Consider the following 22,832-nt stretch of genomic DNA (forward strand, 5'->3'; position numbering starts at 1 on the left):
TATATATATATATTTATTTATTTATTTATATGAACAAATATATTTGAACATGTATGTCAATATATATAGGTAGCAGCTGATGTTTTAGCATGTAAATCTAACATCACTAACACTTTGCTATCATTTGCTTTGCTATTTGCAGGCTCTTCATAAAACTCTTGAGTTTGAGGAGGAATTGGCTGAGAAGTTTGGTGGAGGAAAGACCAGCTCAAACAAAGAAATTGGAACGGACTCTGAGGAAACTGATAATCAGAAAGGAGAGAATGGTAGCCAGACAGTGCTGGATATACGCAAAAAGTATGAGAAGAAGTTAGCTGTGCACAATGGGAGTGGAAATGATTCTGTAAGCACAAAAATCTTTGCAGTGTATCCTTTCTACTTTCTACTGTTTGTTGATCATCTCTAATCAGGTAACTATATTGATTGTCATGGACAGGAGAGCGAGAATTCCGCGGACTTGTCTGTGACTGCAGCAGGGGTACATGGCTCATGTTGTAGTTGCTTATTTAAAATTTCATTTCGGTTGTGTTTGAATGGGTGGAGAGCGTTTGAGACATTCTCTTCTCCTTTTCCTGTTGCACCCCCAGAGGTGACAGAAATCTTGGGAACTCTTTAATTTTAAGGGAATTTATGTGGATGGTATGCCCATGTTTGAATGGGGATGCACAACCTAGACAGACATCTGTCTCAAACCTAATTCTGTACCAGCCAAAGATACCTTAATGGCATTCTGCCTGTTCAACTGTTCTTTTTTCTCTTATGGTCTATGGATTATGGACCATGGTCAGAGGATGGAACTGTTGACATATCATTCTTGCTCGAAGTTTGATACAGAATGGGTTTTGTTGAGGTTTTTTTTCTTTGGAACATCTTTTTTAGTTGTTCTTATCAGAAAATTTGCTAAATAACTGGAAATGGAGGCAGGTAGAAGCTATTGACAGATTATTATTGCTATTTTTCTGTGCAGTTCAATTTTCGTGGAATAATTTCATCTTGTTTCGAAGCCCATTTAACCGTGTATGTTGAGTTGGAGGAAAAAACCCTTATGGAAAATTTGGAGAAACTTATACAGGTACTTTTCCCAGCTTGTGAAAGTACCATAAAGGATTTGGACTCCTTTTGTCTTGCGGTTATGCATAAATATTTGATTTGGTATGTCTTGGTTATTTTTGTTCAGGACGAAACTTGGGAAACTGAGGAGGGCAGTCAAACTAATGTTCTCTCAAGTAGCATGCAAGTAAGATACTATGTCCAGATATATCCAACCCTTTTTCTCTCCTGTATGCTGTTCTGAAGTAATATTGTCAACTCATCTGGCTGATGTCATAATAAATGCATGGTTATGGAATATGGACGCATAAACTTCTTGGGTTAGACATTCTTGGATATAAATTTGCCTTTGTTCTCTCCGATAATTGTCTTCTTTTTCATTGTAATTGTGTTCCTTCCTGAATGTGAGTAGGAAGTAGGTAATCATATGAGTAGTTGATTGCTATGTAAATTAGGTATATGGCTTTGTAGTTTGCAGAAGGAAATAAACTTTAAGGTGTTTCTGCGCAGTATTTTTTTGTATAGTGGATTTTTGTGTGCTTGTTGTTATGGAGAACTTGTATAGCATGCTTCAGCAGTTTGCATGTACTTCTTTTCTTTGTTTTTGTAATTTGGCCAAGGTTTCATGTTTTCACTTGATTCACTGCAGGTATTTCTGATAATAAGGAGGAGCTTGAAGCGCTGCAGTGCATTGACCAAGAATGAGACATTGTTTAATTTATTTAAGGTGCATATGCAGATTTCTTAAGGAAAATCATTGCATAACAATGCTTGGAATTAGTGTTTATAATAAAGGAGTGCCTATATCTCTTGAATTTCCATGTCTTGTTTTCAAATTCCACGAGAAATTTAACACTGTAATGTTGCAAGCTAAATGACTTACTAATTTCATCTTAATTTTGGATCTTTTTTTATTAATGGATATCTGTCCGTGATGGGTCTTAGTTATGTTAGAACATCAAATTCATCAATTCCCATGCTGATACTATTGAATACTTCAATTAGTCTTTAATTATTAATGTCCAGGTTTGTATTGTTTACTAGCTGTTTATGAACTAGACATTATTATAGAAGTCTGGTATCAGCTTAGTTTTAATATAAATATATAATGCATATAGAAAGTCAACATGTAAAATTTTCTCAAGTGCCCCCCTACTGCTTAAAGAACAAGTATTTAGAACTAAAATCTTCACAGTTGGACTTAAAATTTTATATTTAATTGCCAAATATGAGGCATCTTGTCGAAGTAGATGGAGATTAGTAAAGAAAATTGATACTTGTATACAATGTTATCCGTATCGTATAGGTTGAAGAAACCTATACGATACGTGTTCAATACACGATACGCGTGCGTATCGTACCCGTATCGGCCGTATCGTACGATACGGGCGATACACCCCCGTATCGTACGATACGGGAGAAAACATAAAATTCTTTATTTTTTAAAAGTTTAAACACTCCTTCCTCTCTCTCTTCTTGTATTTAAAGACTCCAATAGACATAGGAGGGAGAAATTTTGCGTATCTTCATAAAAATTAACCGATGATTCATCGATTTGGGAGATATCATCGTTGAATCATGAAATATGATAACTGTATGTTTGAACTTATAAAATTCTGATGTAATCTAAGTCCTAAAACTCCAAGACTTAAGACTCTAAGTCCTCAAATTTTATAAAATTTTCAAGTTTAAAATTGTGATAGATGCTTATTATGTTAATTTGAATATTTGATTTCTTATTTTTGAATGTGTTGTTGATACTTGATTGTATACACATGAATGTTCCTTATGTATGATGATCTTTTTTATATTTGAATACATTTTTTATTTTTCTTGATTTCTGATTTTTTGTTCATTGTTTTCAGATTTTTGAGAATTTTTGTCTATTTTTTCTGATTTTTAAATATTTTTTAAAATTAAAAAATTAATTTTACGATACTTTACGCTACGTACGTTACGATACGGCGTATAGGTCGGCCCGACCGATACGCGATACGCTACGCCTTTTATAACATTGCTTGTATAACCTTGCACATGCATAGATACATGCTTACCTTTTAGGAATCAAAATAGTCACCATCTTAGCTTTGTGATTTTGCTCTATGTGGTGACAAAGTTGATGTGTTGACAACATTTTGGCTGCTTACTCAATATTATTTTTGACAAAGTTGATGTGTTGATTACATTTTCGTTGCTTACCCAATATTATTTTTGCCTTTAGTATCAAATTGCTGTTGCTTTTCAGAGTATTTAGCCGATATTAACAATTTTACTATTTTCTATTTTTTGTCTTTTGAAAGATTTACAAATGACATGATTTCATCCTTAGTGGCTCATGAAATGGGTCATGCTAGTAAACCAGTGAACAGCTTACATGGCAACTTGCATTTTGAACGGTACAATGGTTAAATGTTTTTTTCTGTTTATATACTTATAAATAAGCTAATGATGACACTATAACTACACTTTTGATTATTGATTTGATCTTGTTAATGTGACCTTGAAAATTTTGTTTGTAAGCTACATTTTTATTGCAAGTTAACTATAATAAGAAACTGGTTTCCTTTTCTAACAGGTATTTCAAAAGATCCTGAAGGCATATGCAACAAAACTTTCTATTAGATTGCCTAAGGGTGGTACAGGAATTGTTGCAGCTGCAACTGGCACAGATGGGCAGATCAAGGTCTAAAGAAATATTTTCTTCTGTTGTGTTTTGATTCAGATATTCAGGTTTCCTTTTTCTTTTATAGCTCATATAACTACTTGTATTTTGACATGAAAATTTGTACTTATGGATAGGTGTCTGACAGGGACGAGAGGGTGATATGCTATATTGTGAATACAGCAGAATACTGTCATAAAACCGTAAGCAGACATTTGGAACCACTTTTCTGTTGCTAATGATATTTGCATATATACATAAAGCATGTGTCATGTCGCTATTGGTTGTGAGTTATTTTGAATGTTGACATAGTATCATTGTTCTATATAGATAACATTGTTCTTCACTTTCAAGATCCTTTGCAAGACATAACAAAGTGGAAAAGAGACTTCTATGGAAGAAACCGGCAACTAAAGCCTGAACAATATTTTTACAATGTGTGAAAGCAGTATGACTGTGCAAACATTAAATATTCTCCATAGTTTGTAACTTCTGATTGCAGGATATTTTACTATCTGCACATCAATTTCTTTTACAACATGAAATGTAGATGAAAGATTTGCCGTTGTTTCCAATTTCCATTTCGCAGCACAGAGAAGATGAAGAAGAGAAAAAACAAGAGGTGGATGAATATAGTTACTATTTATAAGAACCCTGCCTCTACACTTGGCTTTGGTTCTTTTTCAATTTTTCTGCTTCATTCTTTGGTTTGTTTGTCTTCTTACATTATGACAATGATGAGTGAATGAAATTGCCTCACATCTTGCCTCAAATCATTTGGATTCAGCCTTTCATGCCTGTTTATGTAGTGCCAATAAAATAAAAGATTATTGTGAGTAAAGTGGTAGTTCTTTCTTCATGCTTAAAGCTGTGTTGTTTCCTTCATGTGCATTCAACTTTTTCATGAGCTTTTATTGAATTTCCTTTTCTGTATGCCATCAGTCTGGTGAACTTGCTGACAGCATTGGAAAGATTATTGACTCACAATTTGTGGAGGCCGTGGATATGTCAGAGGTTCAGGTATACCGATCATATTGTATTTACGCCGATATGAATATCAGACAAGTGACATTCTACATGTGGCTATTTATTTGTTTGGCAGGATGAGTTCTCAGCTGTAATCACCAAATCATTGATGACACTAGTTCAAGGTTTGGAAACCAAATTTGAAGCTGAAATGGCTGCTATGACACGAGTTGCTTGGGGAACAATTGAAAGTGTTGGTGATCAGTCAGAGTAAGTGAGATGCTTCTATTATCTTGTTTTCTGTGTAATTTAAAACACTTTATTTTTTTCTCTTTGGAGTTCTTGAGATTCCCTGGACTTGCCAAAATGAATTTTTGTAAGTGGTTAAAGAAGCTGTCTTGTAGGTATGTCAATGGAATCAATGCAATTCTTACAACGAGTATTCCAGTGCTTGGAAGCCTGCTTTCTCCTATATACTTTCAATTTTTCTTGGACAAGGTCTGTAAGTCTATCTGTTGTGGACCTTGTATCATGTTTTATGGAAGTTGTAAACTTGACATGACATAATGTGTTCTAGTTAATGATTCTCATTCATCTGACCTTGACATGATAACTAGAGTTCCATGTGACCATGTTCCAGATGTATAAAGTTTCCAAGTGATTTCTGCATGTGATATTGAAGTGAATCATCATGTGATAAATGAGAGCCTAAAAAATGTAATTGTGAAATTTCCAATTAGTCTCATGCGATTGGATTTTTTACTATTGATATGGTTCTTTATTTTTGCACCAAGAGCTTCTTGAGTATCCACCACTTTCATCATATGTGATACCTGAACACTCAACAATGCTAGACGCAAATTTAGTTTGGGACAGGAGATAGCCTCTTGGAGAGTAGGTTACTTCAATACCCAGAAAGTAAGTTAAAAAGCCCAAAATTAACACGTCAAGTTGCTGTTTGAGAATGTTTTTAGTTTCAGCAAGTCCTTGTTTATCACTTCTTGTAATGATCATAATTTCCTTGTTTATCACTTCTTGTACCCCTTTTTTATTTTTAGCATCACCAGCACAAAAGGTAGCTTTGTTTGATCAGTGAAAACAAAACATTTACATCCAAAAAGTTTAATTGTAATCAGGTTCAATTTTTAAAAGTTTGTAAATAGGAAAAAGATTTTGCAAGGATGAAGAAGGCATTTTGTTTAAATAAGCAGTTTACCACATCTGATGCATCGAATTGGACACGAAAATTAGCCCTACGCTTTGCGAGTGTGCTTTCTGTTTTGTTTTTGCTAAACCATCTTATTGTGGTGTATTATGGTAGGATTTTTGGTTTATGATCTCATTTTCTTCTAAATATCATAGCCATAAGTATCGAAATAATGGAAAAAACTTTAAAAAAAGAAAAATGTATGATATTTTGGAAAAAAATGTTAAAAATCAATTTATCACATTTTTTCACTATTATTTATTTATTTTTTGTTTTTATTTTTTCAATTTTTATTTCATTGTTTTATTTCCTCTTGTTTTACCCTTTTAAGTTTTTAATGTATTGTCACAAATATTATTCTCGAGTTTTAACAGTGATATTTGTCTTAGGTCTTTTTTGGCATTGTTGTTTTTCTCAAAAAAGATTAGCTAAAAATGAAATAAATCAGCGAATAATAAGAAAACATAATGAAAAGAATGTTTTAAACTTTTAAGTTTTGTTTAAGTTTAAATTTGAATACATGATGATATTAAATCATTAATGTTAAAAAGAGAAAAAATGAAAAAATTGGTAAAAATAACACGAACTTAAAGCAAAAAAATGCAAAAGAATATCAAAATTTTCATGATTTTTTTGTTTTTTGTTTTTATCATTAGCATCATGATATTTTAAAAAGTATCGCGATATCTGTGTCACTGATTTTACATGACCTTGTAGTATGATGCTTACATTTTCATGTCTATCATTTCGATTAGATATTTTGTCTTCTTATTAGTTTCTCATTTATTTTTTTAAGCTAATAATTTGATTTTTTTATTTATTTTTCCAAAATCTCTGAGATTTTCCTAGGAAAAAAAACTTTTCCAAAAAAAAAAGAAGTCTGAGAAAAATCTTGCCAATAAAAACCCAAGAATGATATTTGTGGCTATGCTTCTCAGTCAGTGTTGAGCATTAAATTGATTTTGTATGATTTATGAAAACTTTTAAAGGGATAAAAAAAATCATACTTGGGCTTGAGGAAGTACATCCAAGTATATCTGGTAAAATCATCAACGATCACATACTTTGAAAAGCCTCTTTTTGAGGCTATGGGTGCCAGTCCTCATACATTGGAATGTATCAATTCAAAGGGTTTAGTAGCACGAAAATTTCTTGACCAAAAAGGCATTACTTTCATATTCCCCAAGATAATATACAAAGAAAAATCTCCTAACGGAACTCCTTAGCAAAGGACAGAGAAGATAGTGTTTCTAAGTTAGGCCATGGTCTTTTGTAAAGAATATCTATTTCTATTTCCTTCACAAAATTACATTATGATTTTTGGCCGAAGTAAAAGAAAGTCCATGTAGTACATGTCTCTGGTTCTTGCCCTTCCCCAGTCCGCTTCCTAGACCAGTGATCATGCACAATGCAATCCTTAGTTGAGAAGAGAACATTGCACCCATGGTCAGTTATTTGAGAAACATGCAAAAGACTTAGTTTTATTTGGGAATACATCTAATATTGGGAATTTTGAATGTTTTTGAGTTTTGAAAGTTCTTTTGAACTTTTCCAATACCTTTTAATGTTAAACTTGTTCCATCAGCCAGTAGGGACAAATTTGTTTAAATGAATAGGTTTACATTCAATGTTGACAGTGATTAGAGTTCCTCACTCTAATCCCTGTAGGAAAAGCACCAGAAAACAAGAACAGAAGGGGAAAATGCAAGAAAACAAAGGGGAATTCGATAATCAAAGGAAATTAGGAGTTGTCCCTATGCCAATTATCCCTAATCACAAGAAAAGAGGCCTGAATCATTTCCTTGATGGCTTGACTTTGGTTTTGGTACCAGTTTTCTGATTATGTATCCTCTTCATGTTGGCCGCTTTTTGTGTCCTGTTTTGCTCTTTCCTGCTTCTGTCTTTTGCTTTGTACAGCTGCTTTTGTATATGCTTCAAGGATGTACGAGCAATGTTTTGATTAATTCATTCAGGAGGACGCTCCTCCAGCAGGTTGTTTCGGCACAAGAAAAAAGGGCCTTTTAAGGGGCCTAACCCTAATATCCGAATTGGATCTCGGGTCACAAAACTAAAAGGTCCAAACCCAAAAATACAGCAAAGTCCAAATAAGCCTAACCAAAGTCTAAGTGGATCCTAATACAGGATCCAAACCCAACTCTAAACTATACTGCATCAAATGTGTACATACGTCTGCACTTTGTGTTAGAAAGATAATTATGTGGATGTGTTCTTCATGTCTAAAGCTATGGAAATCAACATAAAAATAATATTTTTAGATACATAGCAGTCAATTTATAAGCAAAATAGTATCACTGTTAATTATTGAACTTCTAGAAAATCCTAGTTTCACACTTAAATGTCAGTTTTATATGGATTTGTATTGTTTTGTTAATGAAGATCACAACCATATGGCAGAATTTACAAAAAGTGAGTACAAATGGAAATTTGGCCAGCCCCATCCTATATATATAGTGGTCCAGCATGCACCATTTGCACCAGCATCTTCTAAAAATTTGACCTTATAGATGAGGTCAGAACACCCAAATCTATATGCCTGAGAAATAAATCGTAGAAATCTGATTTGTGGATGTGATTTGATGGCTGCCCATATTTTAATCAATGAGGCAGTTGATTATGTTCCTTGTAGAAGTGAATGTATGCATCTGTTTTCAACAATTCTATTTTTTATGCACATAGATCTGGATATGTAGCACCCATTTGTAATGTTGAATTTCAGAAAATGGCCAGAAAATCACTGAGCTGGCAGACTGCTATAGACAGTTGATAGATGTGGACAGTAGAATCCATGGACCATATATATTGCTCTGTGTGTGTGTGTGTGTGAATTTTATCAACTGTTGAATATGACAGCCAACCTTTCTTCTGCACCTCTATGATAGTGAGTCTTTGGGGTTAGAGATATCATATAGTTCATGTTTGTTATCATCTATGTCACATAGGTACGGGTACGGGTGCGGATAGGGGTACGGATCATTTTCAAAAAATTTGGGTGCGAGGGTATATATATATATATATATATATATATATATATATATATATATATATATATATATATATATATATATATATATGTCAAAAAATCACAAAACACAGTATAGAAGTAATTAACATACAAATATATCAGCTTTCTTGATTCTTCGTCGCATCATCAAGATTAGAAGGAACAACAGGTCACACTTTTAAGATATATTGACATTGCTATGGTTATGGCTCACACTATTATCGAAGAGTCAAGTTATAGAGAAGGAATGAATTTTTGAAACATTGTATAGAAGATTTTAAATGACAAGTTGTGAAGAACTATGTACAAGAAAGGTTTAGAGTGAAAAAGGAAACAAGAAAAGAGAGGGGGATTTTTAATTTTCAACTCAAAAACTGGACAACTTTGGACTTGGTCAAAGTTAACCGAGTCCGAAAATGGACAAAAATGATCCCGGGTACGTTGACCGTACCCAGTACTGCGTTGACCGCACCAGGGCCGTACCCGTACCATACGGGTACTCCTCCTTAAGAGGAGTACCCGTGTGACATAGGTTACCATCTATTACTTGATATATGCAATTAAGGGATGATAGTGGGATGTAACTGAATCAATATAACTTTTTGCTGATTCATCAAATTGGATATTACTTTATTGGCTTGGAATGGATTTGATTCCTCATATCAGACCATGATCTAGATCCACAGGATTCAATGTCTTTTGAGTCTTTACCTAATCAGAGTCTTTGTGTTAAAATTTCTTAATTGTTTGGAACTTTTTATGATGACTCTTTTTTGCTCTCTCTATATTGACTATGTAATAAAGAAATGAGGATATTAATTTAATAATGTGAAATCATTTGTTTGTGTGGCGCACTTCAGAGTTCCTGCATCTTCCTCTTGTCTTAATTACTTTGGGTGCGACTTGATGCCAAAACTAACACTTTATTGACACAAGTCCACTACATTATGTGGTAAATCCATGTGTGCATGTTTTGCAGACTTTAGCTTGTACTTTGTAGAGATATGTACAACTCAATAATGACTAGCTGCTTGTTGTGTCAAAGAATTCCGAGGAACATGTGTCAAAGAATTCCGAGGAACATGTTAAGGAGAGTAATTCTTTATGATAAAGTATGTTGTCTAATGGTTTCTGTATATGGGGTAGGTGTGCTTTAGAAAGCATAAATATGGGAAATGAACATTTCAGTGGAAAAGAAATTCTTCTTTCCCTTACAATGCCTGAAAAGAATTGGAGTCTGAGATCTTCTGCACTGCATGTTTATGGTGTTCTGTTATGAGTTTTTACATGGGAATTCTTGTCTTGTCTTTACCTTTTCCAGAATAAAAAAGTTTATCACTGTATGTGTTGAACTTTTGAAGTAACTCATGCAGTTGGCTGCATCTTTGGGCCCACGCTTCTATGAAAACATATACAAGTGCAAGCAGATATCAGAAACTGGAGCTCAGCAGGTACAATGGCTATTGAGAAAACATTGGTCATACAGATTCTGTGATGGAACTGCAACACTATGACGTCATTCTCTTTCTGGTTTATATGTTACAAATGATAGTTTTCTTACTCTTTTGTGATTGGGAACTGATGGGGGATAGCTCAATTAAAATACAATACAGTTTTAAGTAGCATATTGGACTTTTTTTATTTACAAACTAGAACTATGACTAGGTTTTACCATTTTAGTATATGATGCTGATTTAGTATGAGCTGTGTAGATTTGTGAAGCTTGGAAAAACCTGACGTACATTTTTTACTGAGATAGTTTTCTTCTCCCTTGCAATTGGAACTTAATGGGGGATAATTCAATTAAGATACAGTATTAAGCAGCATATTGGGTTTCTCTATTTACAAACTAGAACTGTGACTAGGTTTTACCATTTCATTTTATGATGTTGCTGTAGGATGAACTGTGTATATTTGTGAAGATTGGGATGGAAAATTCGATGTACGATTGAGCTCCAGTCTATCTGAGATACGTTCAGCTCAATTTGGGCACCTCAAAGAAACAGCTTTGAATCAAAGCTGCTTTCTATGTCACGAAAATTGGAAAATTATTTTATATTGGTAATAATGCACTTATAAGATGTTGAAAATAGGGGCAAATGAATGATATTGTTGCTGCAGTAATCTCCATATAAAAGAATGTTATATCTGCTATCTATTACACAGGAAACAATATTCAAATTCTGAAACTACACTTGAACTTTCTATAGAGTTGTTTCACTAGGCGTAATCCATATCCTGTGAGAATGAATTGCAGTAGTAGCATTTAGTTGGACCCATAACAGCTCGTGATGAGAGAAGCCCCTTGTAGTTACTGAGAATTCTCTACTGTGATGGAATAATACCAGAATATGTTGTTATACATAGTATTCACGGGTTGATGTATATTTCCCATTGAAGGTTGAGAGTTTTTGTAATGGTCCACTTGATGACCTATACGGGTGTGATTGCAGATGCTGCTAGATACACAGGCAGTGAAGACAATTCTGTTGGAAATCCCTACTCTCGGAAAGCAGGTACAAATTTTATTTAGAAACTAGACCCGCTTTAGAACTTTAGGTTTTAACTTTTAATGCTGCAATAGTGTATTGTTGAATAGTTCATTTTGTTGTCAATTTCTTTGTATTTTGCTGTGTGTTAAATGTCATTCTGCAGCATTGCTTATTCAAGTCATATTCTTGCATAGGCCTCTGGTGCCCCTGGCTACTCAACATTTGTCAGCAGGGAGATGAGTAAAGCTGAGGCGCTTCTGAAGGTAAGAGCTTCATTGGTTGGAAAAAATTCAATCATATGAGAAAATGTAATAATGCACAAGATGTTCTTTTTTGCAGGTGATCTTATCTCCTGTTGAATCTGTAGCTGATACATACCGTGCCCTTCTACCTGAAGGGACTCCTTCAGACTTCCAGCGGATACTTGAGCTCAAGGTTCTCTCTCTCTCTCTCTCTCTCGCTCTCTCTCATGTGTGTGTGTTTTCTGCATGCATGTTCATAGATCCGAGCCCTTGGGCTCATGTTAAGACAGCCGGAGTCTGTTAACTGTTGAACATAACTTTATCTGTGGATGTGATCATAATCAGCAAAGATTACATGGTGAGGACATTAAATGATCAGAAGACGTGTGTTAAAATTGTTCTCTGAAAAATGAGTGAAAGCACCATGTGGTCAACAGTGAAAAAGAATGTCATCGTTGGTGTATTGCAGTAACTGAGGTTGTTAGTAGCTACCACATGAATGGTTTTTTTTTTATAACGAAATTTGAGCTTGAAAAGAAAAAGCATTTACATGGTAGGTGCACCTTCCTTTTAAAAAAAGAAGGAAGTCAATGCCATGACTTTTCAAAATATTTTCCGGCATCATATTTCAGGGGCTGAAGAAGACGGACCAGCAAATGATACTAGACGATTTCAACAAGCATAGCTCTGGAATCGCACAGCAGCCACCACCAGTTCCAACAGCAGTTTTGCCCACTTCTCCAGCTGTCAATGTATCAGTCACCGCTGCTGCCACCACCACCATTGCTACCAGGGAGGATGTGATCACCCGTGCAGCAGCTCTTGGCAGGGGTGCAGCAACTACTGGCTTCAAGCGATTTCTTGCCCTGACTGAGGCTGCAAAAGACCGCAAAGATGGGCCTTTCCGTAAATTGTTCAATCAGTGATCCAAATTTGGAGACCACAACATTTGTACATAATGTGTATTTCTATCGTCTTGAGCAGTCAAGTGTTATGTCATGCCTTACTAAAACACATTTTTGTTGTGCCTCCTCCATTCTTTAGCCATGTAAAAATTGAGTTATGCCAGTGATCGTCGTGCTGGTTCATTCTTTTGATTCTATCTATCGGCAGTATTCTTTTCTTGATACTCTTCGAACCATTCCTTCTGCAAAGGCATGTCATGTGCCCTAAGGATCAGCAAAAACGTTAGCAATCTTTTGTCCTGAATAGCTGGCTTCATATGAACAGCTTATTCTGAATGTTGTATGTCCCTGACAGTTTAAATGGCATCGTTCTCTCTAACAAATGTGAGCAAAGCTTATTTGGGACCGATTTGTGTGTTACGTCCATGACAAGCGATTGTTTGTTATGAAAAAATTGTTTCCATACATGCCCATAAATAAAAAAAAGTCATCAAACCTAAAGCTAATGTTTTTATCTAAATGCCTGTGAATATAGGAAGACGATTTTCAGAAAACTATAGCTAAACAATTCAACTTTGAATTTTTACCTCAACTCCCTTCAACACGGGACAATAGATTTCCCCTGTTTTTATCTAAATGTTCTCTGCAGTTGCTATAAGATATTACCTGCCATAACATTACGTTCCTCGTACAAGGTTCACTGGTCATGCATTGGTGGATAAATGGATTGATAGCATTAACAGCTGTCTTACATTGGTGGCGAAGAGGACAGCGTCTGAAGAAGGCACATCTCCCAACTCGTGAATAGTCAACCATTTTTGTTTTAGTGGATAAATCATAAATCGATCTAAGTGCATTAGAGTAGGCATTTATAGAAGATAGGCTGGTTCATTAAATTATTAGGCAGAATGTTGAGAAGTAACGAAATAAGAAAAGTAAACAAAGAAATAAAATAGCCCATTCCAATGTCAGTGCTTTATTTCAAACGTCAAGGACCTTTCATGTTATAGTATTATCGTTGCAGATGCCATAATATTGGACCTGTTGACGACTGCACTTGGTTGCGGAGACTAGAAGAAGGCACTAACAAACAGAGTGCCAGCAACAAGTGTCCTATTTGTGTATTATTTACATCATTTTGCTACATTATGTTATGAAATTGTACTTCTGTGCATGTGCAAATACATCACTTTATTTCCTTACACTACCATTGGCTCAACAATGGATATGCATAAGGATGGGTAGATAAAAGAAACTTGGGTTCTTTAACTTCTATAGAAGCTAGGACAAACCCCAGCCTCATGTGTAGGAAAAGAGGAGCGCAAGTAGAAGCAAGGAACGGAAGCACCCGTGGAATATATGAACCGCTCATAATGTGTGCAATTTGGTTGTCTTGAATAAACTGACTGGAGAGGAGAGCGTCACTAGCTTGCAAAAGAACTCCACCAAGGGGAAGCATGACCTCCAAAGAGCTTCCACCAAATGGTAGACTCCTATAGTCCTATTGTGAGCTGCCTGTTGTAACCCTTTTCTCCAGTTTTCTTAGACTAGTAGTACCATTTATATGTAGGGACATTAATGGATCGGATGCTTTTTCTAATATTCACATATTTGGATCCAAATACTAACAAAAAAAGTCATATTCGAATCTCAATCCAAAATCCAATTTCACAATATGAATCCAATCCGAATTTTGAACCGAATTTGTCGATTGTCAAAATGTAAGGGCATTAGATGTAAGATATTAAAATAAATCTAATCCAAATCCAATTGAGTGTTTATGTATATCCAGATCCGAATCTAGTCATATGTCATTTCTTCAATATGAATCCCATCTGATTTCTTAATCACATATTAAATCTTCAGAGCGGTTCGGTCACATATCTGATCCAATTATTGACACTATTGTTTGTATGGACCGTGAAAATACTGCTTAAAAGTTTCCATTGATTTTGTATGATTTTTCTATTTTGACAACTTAAAAAAGTGCCTAATAGCATTTGCACAACTTAATACGATCTTTTTTTCGATTTTGAAAAAAAAAAAAAAAGGAACTGAAGTAGTCTGAGGAATAGAGCAGCCACCTTTTAATTTAATTGAAGATATGAAAAAATAAAAGGAGCACCTTCTGGCACCGGGAAACAAATAGGTGAGAGCTGCGTCTTAACCCTTCACATCAATGTGTGGACCTAGGAACGGTCCCTGACAAACATGTAACAACGTTGATCGGGACAATAAAAAGGCAAGGGAGAATAAATAGAACGACCGTGATGGGACTCGAACCCACAATCTCCCGCTCCGGAGGCGAGCGCCTTATCCATTAGGCCACACGGTCTGACACATACAAAGCTGTTAACTTTTTCTTTGTTAACTCTTTCATTTTATGTTGTATCCACTAGCTCTTCTACCCTGTTACAGCCTCCAGGTTCAATGGATTGTACCCGCCACTATTTCTCGATCGGACTCTCATCCTTCGATACTGCTCACAATAACAAGTCTCTAGCTCGAGTCTGGTCTAACCTCCAAGCAGAATCTGGTAGGGTCGGGCCTATTTACTATACTGAACACGATCGAGCCTGGTTTTTAGTCTAAGTCCACACCGACACCAATTCCAGGATTGGTCCTAAGCCACCATGTCTTCCCACTAGCCCCTGCCACAATCCAATTTCTCGCTTCTAATTGATCGAGATGCACACATCTTACTACAACAAAACTAGAAAGAGGCTTGAAGACCTAAAACAACCAGGGGTGAGGCAGGTGCGTGGGTGGGAATTGCCCACAAAAAAGTTTTTATTTTTATATTGAAATTTCGTTGCAGTTTTTCTGGTGCCCCTTAAAATTATATAACTAATTTCCCTTAACCAAATTTTTTGGGCTCCATCAGCTTAATAGAACCCAATTCCTCATAAATTTTCCATTGCACAACGCCTAAAGATTCAAAGCTACCATGGCAATTCTTTATTTTTATTTTATAGTAAGTGGGATGTTCCAGAAAATAGTTTACTAGGTTCCAAATGAGGATGGAAAACTTTAGAGAAAAAAAAGTTGTTTCATTGTTTGGAAGACCGGGAAAGATAATATATCCATGAACCCGATCGATGATGTTGGTGAAACAGAATAAAAGCAATGAAAAATAAAATGTTACCATTGAATCGGCCGCGAAGAATGTGCCCCGGCTAGATATATTATAGCGCTTTTGTGATGGTGGTTTTGGGTTAGATTGGTCTTGCATAGAGATCAATATTTGCCTGACCCTACTTAGTTGTAGATGTAACGACAAAGTTTTCTAAAATCCCAACCCACCCTTCAATACTTCGGGTTCAATATCAAAAAGACGAAGAACCAAAACAACTAATCAATTAAGTAAGTCTTTGATGATCTTTCACAATCTTCAACTACTCATGAAACTAAACGTTTGGAATGTTATACATAGAGCATGTCATTCTTCTCTTAAATGGTTTACGTGTAACCAATTTCATTTTGCTTCCATTTTATCTCGCGCCCAAACTCCTATGTGTATATGATGAGTTACTATCTAAAAATAAAGGGTGGCTGACAAGACTAAAAGGATGCTTTGAAGGTAGAAGGCAACTCCCAAGAAAATGGGAATCTATATAGATATCAGGCTAACATCCAGATTTTCAATGGCTCTCCATCGGTGAGCATTGTTTTGCAAGATATGGCATACTTCATTAGTGGGAGATTGGCATTGCATCTCCCTTATATTTTTGAACTAACACTTGACGGGTATTAGTAAGAAGACTTTGCTGTCTGCTGTTCTAATTAAGCAGTTGCATTGGAAGACCGAACTTCGAATAAGGTTTTTATTCTAGTTCTCTTGGTACACTTTATTCTTCTTTTGCTTTAAACGAGAGGTTTGATTGCATATTGCATCCTTTCTGATTCAAAGTGAGATCCAATCTCTAATATAATATTCATTTAAGTTTGGTTTAATAACAATTTTACTATTACACACTCGAATTTTGATGGAATAACAAAAAATGCTCGTGAGTTCTTGTTTCTTTCATTCAATGGTTTAGATTACAAAAAGAAGAGCTATTGAATGAAAGAAAGCTAAAAACTTAAGTCAGGTCTTTTTCATAAAAAAATCAGTCTTTTTGTGAAAAGTTGGACTAAAAAATTGCCAGTAATCAATCGGATTCTTTCTCATTCTTAACTCAATTGGGAACTAAGTCCCTATTTGAACCAATTTTACAAATCAATGAATTGTTTGTTCTACAGCAACTTCCATGAGATCAAGTATGCAGTACGATCAAACAGATTTGGATTTAGGCGCTTAATATGGATGTGAATAGCTAGCTATTTCTAATTTCAATTCACCTACTAAGATTTAGGCGCTTAATATGGACTGTCGACAATGTACCAGATTTGGAAGTTTTAGAACTATCTCAAATCAAAGGAATAGGCTTCTTTCTTCTTTAACTTTCTGACTTGTTTTCATTCGTTTTACGTATTTAGCTTTGAATAGCATCAGAATGGTAGATAACCTAGGTTTTTCATATCTGATCTAGCTAAGGATCTATATCGACTACAGAACAGAAGAATAGTGGATACGTCTCCCCAGGGAATGAGGTACCAAAATCAAGTGGAGTTTAACGACATTCTCTCCATGATTCCATCAACCATCATTTTGATTGTGTAACCCAAAAGAGAATAAGATGTCAAGGACAGTAGAATCTAATGAGCTCTTTTTTCTACCAAACTGTTACTTTCATTTGGTACGTTTCATTCTTCCACAACAAGCTGGGCAGACCGGCCGCCATTATCTTGTGCGCCCAACTTCATAACAAAGAACCGTTAAGATGCCCACCTTGCTGCCCAACATCGCACCAGCTGATGCGAGGAGAATGACATCTTCATATTCAAATCTGCCAATTTGCTTTGCAAGTTTCAGTTACGTTGGGCAAGATCACGTCATTACCTTAACGGATGTCAAAAGCCATGTTGGTCTGTTGGCACATTTGGTTGTAGGCATCTCCTTGATTCTAGATGCTCTTCCTCTGGTTCTTGGGTTGGCGATACCAAACATATGATCATAAGTATTTCCAACCTTCTAGAGATGCTCTCCGCATATGTGGTTTGATGTCCACCACTTACAGGGAACCTTCATTAGTTCATTTCTCTTTTCTTCTTTTTCTTCCGAGGAAATAATGAAGAATCTACTGCCACAACTTTTCGATTCATTTGCCTCTGTACCACAGGAGTGTAATCTTCCTTCACCTATGGAACTGGCATAATTTTCAGATTGATTTGTCCCTGTACCACAGAAGTAAAATCTTTCTCCACCTATGGAAGCCCATTTTCCCAATATCTAACAGAAGCGAACTGGGGCTTTACGTTTGCCCAGAGAATCAGATCCTTGGACTACAAGAACGAGATGTTTTCATACAGCCCTCGACCCTCTATAAAGAAACAGTACTGAATGTTGAAGGTTGAAATTCCTACCCCTTATGTATACTCCAGTTAGTTTTTTGCTAACTTTATTTTGATCATGAAAGTGTCAGCATGGGCGTTCCTTTTTCTAAATATACATAGGTTGGTGGAAAGACAACATGCTGCATGCAAGCAGTGCAAATGGAACAGATGCGTGCCAGTATCTATAGTTAGATATCGGTCTGACGTTTGCCAATAGATCCAGATTAGATCTCTGAAATTGTTTCCAATACATGAGCTCGTGGGGGATAGAGCAACAGTAACATTCTTTAGAAAACAAAAGACCTTCAAATGTTTCAAAAAGAAAAAAAAAAAACACACTTTTGATCAATATCACAGATTCAAAATTAGGTCTGACTCAAGATGGTGGTCGAAATCTAGTTAGAATGGTTCTCAATCCACATTCAGTTTGTAGAACAAGGATTGAAACCAGGAATTACAAGAAGTCAGCTTCGAATAGGCTCTCCAACTACAACCAATCCACTTGGTGGACTAGCAAAGGCAAAAGAGGCACTCTCATACATATATACATACATATATCTGTATTGGTTCACAGCTTTGTCTCCTTATTTTTCTCTCAACCATAGATATGAAAAAGATCAAGGGTTGAGATTATTTTGTATTCGTCTACCATCCAAGTGTCAAGCACTTACTAATTTCTCTCTCTCTCTCTCTCTCTCTCTCTCTCCCTCTCAACGATATGATAATAGAGTCAGAGAAAAAACGATCAAGAACTCTTGTTTTGATCGATCATTTATGCATCTGGACCATAGGCAGTCCTAGACACACTAAGAACTGCAAATTGCTAGTGGCACGGCCAGGTTATATCCGAATTATTTTGTATGAATGATGCATCACATATTGAGCAAAAGACCCATGTCAAGAAGATCGATTGCATCCTAAGGCACAGCAAGACGCACACTTGACAGTATGTGGTGAAGAAAAACTCATTACTAGATACTGCATAGCAATTCACTTTAAGAAGTTAGATAAACTTGGAAAATGAATACTGCTATTGAGACTCACCTTTGCCGTTATGCAAAATAATGTGAAAAAGCAGATAGAAGCAACAGTAGAAAGGAAAATTGAAAAATGTAAAAGAAACATTTAAAAATGAACCAATTTTTCTACAAATCTTTTTTCAAATGGAATCCCACCATCTGATATCCAATTTGGCAAATTTACTATCAATTTGAAGACCTCAAGATCTGTCAATACCAGACTAAGATGCCTGAATCTTCCAAGCAGCCCTCCCACAATTAGCAGCCATGCCAACTTTCACGTGCAGGTATGCAAATATACTCACACCATGCAATATTATAAGTACATACACCTAGCACTCAGGTGCAGACCATGAAGTGCGCAGACATCTGAAAGCGCAACTGTCTAGCAGTAATCTGTGCATTTGGAGTGAATATCATCCGCACGTTCTCTGCCAGTTTCATCATATAATGGCAAGCCAACAGAGCAAACTGGTGGAAGAAGTGAATGAGCATCAGTTATTTAACAAGGGAGAGCATGGAGAACATACAATCAAGTATAAAAGACAGGTAGCAGAGATTGGATACAAGAATTGTTGCTCATGCCTGGAGGCCAACAACGTGTGCAATTGTGTTATGGAGGTTGACGCCAATGACGATTTTGCCAAGGGCATTGTTGCTACCACTGGTAGCCAAGAGCATCCAGATGCTAACAGCTCCTTCACACATTCTGTCATCAATATGATCGGAATGCTGATAGGTGAGTAACTTTGATCAAGCTCGTGTTCAGTTTTTCCTTATTTTCTGAACTCACTTGAGCTAAGCGACACACTGTTTTTCATAACACCAAATGGGGACAGTTTTACAAGGGCACCCAATTGCCAAACAGAGAAGCTCCAAAAATTGCCTTGGATGCAAACCTCATTTTTAAGAGCACTACATTAGAAAAGGTACAAATAAATACGATTTACCTTTTCAATTTCAGGTCTTGGACAACTATCCACTCCTTATGCTCTGGAGAATGGAGGATGGTCTTCAATTTTCTTGCTCGTAGGCCTTGGTGTGATTTGTGCATACACAAGCCATGTGATGGGAAAATGCCTCAAACAGAGTCCCAAATCAAGGAATTACCAGGATATAGGAGAGCTAGCCTTTGGAGGAAAAGGAAGATTTGTTGCTGCTTTTTTCATTTATTCTGAGATTTTCCTGGCCTTGGTGTCCTACACGATCTCTTTGGGGGACAATTTAGCTACAATATTCCACAACAAACACATCTACATAACATGGATGAACATATCAACTCGTCATCTTCTAACCATTATGGCAGTCTTCATTTCCTTGCCAAGTCTGTGGTTGAGGGACTTCTCCTCTATCTCCTTTCTGTCTTCCGGCGGTATAATCATGTCGCTTATGATTTTTGCCACTGTAAGCTGGACTGCAATTAGTTGGGGTGCCAAGGCTAATCATAGAATACCAGCACTTCAACTCCAGAACATCCCAGGAATCTCCGGCCTCTACATGTTCAGCTATGCAGGCCATGTTGTATTCCCCGACATTTATAGAGCCATGAAAGATCCTTCCAAGTTTACAAAGGTAAGAAAACATTTTCATCTTATACTGTACTTTGATTTTGTGCACCATAACTATGCAACAAACATGACCCCTCAAACCTTACCAACATGAGAACCTGCAACATATCATTTACGCAACATGCGCTCTACATGGCCTTCAGGTTCATGAAAAAAGTTTAGAAAACTTTTTCCTTTGTTTTTGAGCAGCGATTGTTAAGTTAGAGAAGGAAAGCTCTCGAGTTTTGAACCCAAGACCCTTGCCGCATAAAGAACTTAACAACCAGTTATAACCTTTGACCACTATAAATCTTCTCTTCGGTCCAGTGAATTTTTCACCCTCCATGAAGACTTCTTTCTTAACATACTTTGTGAGGAGGGGTCATAATGAACAAAACCATTTGACATATTTTTGTTATATCAAGCTTAGCTTTATTTCTCAAATTATTTATTGTCATCCACAGGTATCAATCACAAGCTTCTCCATTGTTATCATCCTATACTCATCCCTTGCGTTCATGGGAGCTAAAATGTTCGGAGGAGGAGTAAGCTCTCAAATTACACTAAGTATGCCCCCCCATCTAATTGCTACAAAGATTGCACTGTGGGCTACTGTTTTGACACCCATGACCAAATATGCCCTTGAATTTGCACCAATTGCCATCCAACTAGAAAATGCACTCCCCCACTTCATGAGTTCTCGTTTAAAACATGCTATAAGGGCCGCCATAGGTTCATTTGTCCTCCTTAGCATCCTTTTCCTAGCCCTTACGATCCCCTACTTCCAATATGTTCTAGGATTTACAGGCTCACTTATCAGTGTTGGTGTCTGCATCATCTTACCCTCTTTGTTTTATATAAAGATTTCTGGATCTCAAATTTCAAGGGCCACTATTGCACTCAATGTCATATTCATAGTAATTGGTACTTTGTTGGGAGTGTTTGGCACAATATCATCTGGGAAATCACTCCTAAGGAGCATTTCACAAGCGTAAATCCAAAGCAAGGTAATGAGGCATGCAATAGAAGCTGCACCGCGATGAGATGAAGCATCTGACTTTTGAGGAAGAGAAGAAAGGAATGCGCAGAGCAGAAGATTGAAATCGCCTGTAGTTTCATGATGTAGTCGAGATATATATATCTACAAGCATAGAATAAGAAATTTCTTACAACATACAGTACTATTCTGACGAGCAGAAGCACCATTTTTTGCAGTTCTTGAAAATGGGTTTGCAGTACCAAAGCGGAAAGACAAAAATCTCACCTGCCCTATCCCTATGATTGTCTTACGAAACAAACAATGAGACCACTTTCTTCAGATGCTTGAACAAGAGAAACTATACTAAAAAAACAGATACCACCCCCAGCTAATCTCTGAATTGCGGATGAGAAATAAAAAAGAGAGAACTTTCTAACTGGACATCGGATGAACAGTAACAGACCCTCAAAAAGACAGATTTTCCGCATCGATGGCATGATTTACTACTCGGATTACTCGGTGACCGGATTACAAGTCCTTGATGTGAATGCCCCCCTGCACTTTTATGTGGCCTGAAAACTTTGGATGTTGTCCATCAAGTGCTCCGTGAAATACGGCGCAGCCGAGAAGGGCTTCAGGGCATCACAGCATTCATTCCCATGGCTTTTCTGTTGCCTCGGATCATGGCGTTGGGCAAGGCAGAGGGTTAAGTTCAAGGTCGTCAGAAATGGCTGATTCGAATCCAATTGGTGGCAGACCGATTCAATCCCGTGGCCGATTCGAATCAAATTCGTGGCAAACCGAATCCCGTGGCTGATGAAAGGTTTGGGGGCTTTTAACTATTTTTAAAATGGTTTAATATTTTAAATTGTTTTTTTGTATATTTTTCATATATTTTATTTATAAAAAAGGTTTTCTAATATTATTAAACAACCAACCCAGCCGAATCGGTGAACTGGCTGCCCTTCGGAAAAAAAAAAATTAATGGACTCGAAAGTCCAAAATTTTTCAAATTAGTGTCGTTCAACCAAAAAGTTCTAACGGCCCATCCGACTTGTTTAAGTCAGTGGCATGTGAACACTGAGTGTTGCTTTGCAAATTTTTCAACGGAAAATTCAAGCTTCATCCTCATTAAAAATAGCGAAGAATCCTCATTATCTGAAGGCAGCCGTTCAGATAATCTGAAAACTCTCCAATACTACATCTGCACCACACCGTCTATACACCAAGCTCATGACCCGATCCCACAGCAGTTTTTTCTCCAACAATACTGCACAACCCATGTATGTTTAACCTCAGATTATG

General features: G+C 36.4%; 2 protein-coding genes, 1 long non-coding RNA gene and 1 other non-coding gene across 5 annotated transcripts in view; 2 read left to right on the top strand and 2 right to left on the bottom strand.

Annotated features, from left to right (window-relative positions):
• Positions 1-12,768, top strand: part of LOC116250238 (vacuolar protein sorting-associated protein 53 A) — a 32,911-nt gene extending 20,143 nt beyond the window's left edge. For both annotated transcript variants that reach the window (XM_031623791.2, XM_031623789.2), the window contains 15 exons: positions 143-343; positions 437-478; positions 968-1,072; positions 1,178-1,237; positions 1,700-1,777; positions 3,626-3,733; positions 3,850-3,915; positions 4,655-4,732; positions 4,815-4,948; positions 5,083-5,176; positions 10,281-10,358; positions 11,361-11,423; positions 11,594-11,662; positions 11,739-11,834; positions 12,274-12,768. In XM_031623791.2, coding sequence (XP_031479651.1) covers positions 143-343; positions 437-478; positions 968-1,072; positions 1,178-1,237; positions 1,700-1,777; positions 3,626-3,733; positions 3,850-3,915; positions 4,655-4,732; positions 4,815-4,948; positions 5,083-5,176; positions 10,281-10,358; positions 11,361-11,423; positions 11,594-11,662; positions 11,739-11,834; positions 12,274-12,567 — 1,566 coding nt within the window. In that variant the 3' untranslated portion in view covers positions 12,568-12,768. The remainder of the gene's footprint in view (positions 1-142; positions 344-436; positions 479-967; positions 1,073-1,177; positions 1,238-1,699; positions 1,778-3,625; positions 3,734-3,849; positions 3,916-4,654; positions 4,733-4,814; positions 4,949-5,082; positions 5,177-10,280; positions 10,359-11,360; positions 11,424-11,593; positions 11,663-11,738; positions 11,835-12,273) is intronic.
• Positions 12,769-14,808: 2,040 nt separating this feature from the next.
• On the bottom strand, positions 14,809-14,881 carry TRNAR-CCG (transfer RNA arginine (anticodon CCG)). Its single transcript has one exon. It is a non-coding gene; the product is annotated as a tRNA-Arg (tRNA).
• Positions 14,882-19,063: 4,182 nt separating this feature from the next.
• LOC126409925 (uncharacterized) lies at positions 19,064-20,088 on the bottom strand. The gene is made up of 2 exons (XR_007572837.1): positions 19,952-20,088; positions 19,064-19,472 (listed from the first exon to the last, which is right to left on the bottom strand). It is a non-coding gene; the product is annotated as an uncharacterized LOC126409925 (long non-coding RNA).
• Positions 19,452-22,213, top strand: LOC116250670 (amino acid transporter AVT1H). The gene is made up of 3 exons (XM_031624481.2): positions 19,452-19,740; positions 19,966-20,573; positions 21,013-22,213. The coding sequence occupies exons 1-3, from the start codon at positions 19,452-19,454 to the stop codon at positions 21,541-21,543; spliced, it is 1,428 nt and encodes a 475-aa protein (XP_031480341.1). The 3' UTR covers positions 21,544-22,213.
• The last annotated feature ends 619 nt before the right edge of the window (positions 22,214-22,832 follow it).

This window comes from Nymphaea colorata, chromosome 3 (genome assembly GCF_008831285.2).
Source record: "Nymphaea colorata isolate Beijing-Zhang1983 chromosome 3, ASM883128v2, whole genome shotgun sequence".
In the NCBI taxonomy this organism is placed as follows: Eukaryota; Viridiplantae; Streptophyta; class Magnoliopsida; order Nymphaeales; family Nymphaeaceae; genus Nymphaea; species Nymphaea colorata.

Excerpts from the sequence above, each read along its gene's own strand:
- LOC116250670 (XM_031624481.2), top strand. The coding sequence starts at position 19,452 with ATGGCAAGCCAACAGAGCAAACTGGTGGAAGAAGTGAATGAGCATCAG. Across the intron at positions 19,741-19,965 it reads TATGATCGGAATGCTGATAG|GTCTTGGACAACTATCCACT; the intron begins GTGAGTAACTTT and ends TTTCAATTTCAG. Across the intron at positions 20,574-21,012 it reads ATCCTTCCAAGTTTACAAAG|GTATCAATCACAAGCTTCTC; the intron begins GTAAGAAAACAT and ends TGTCATCCACAG.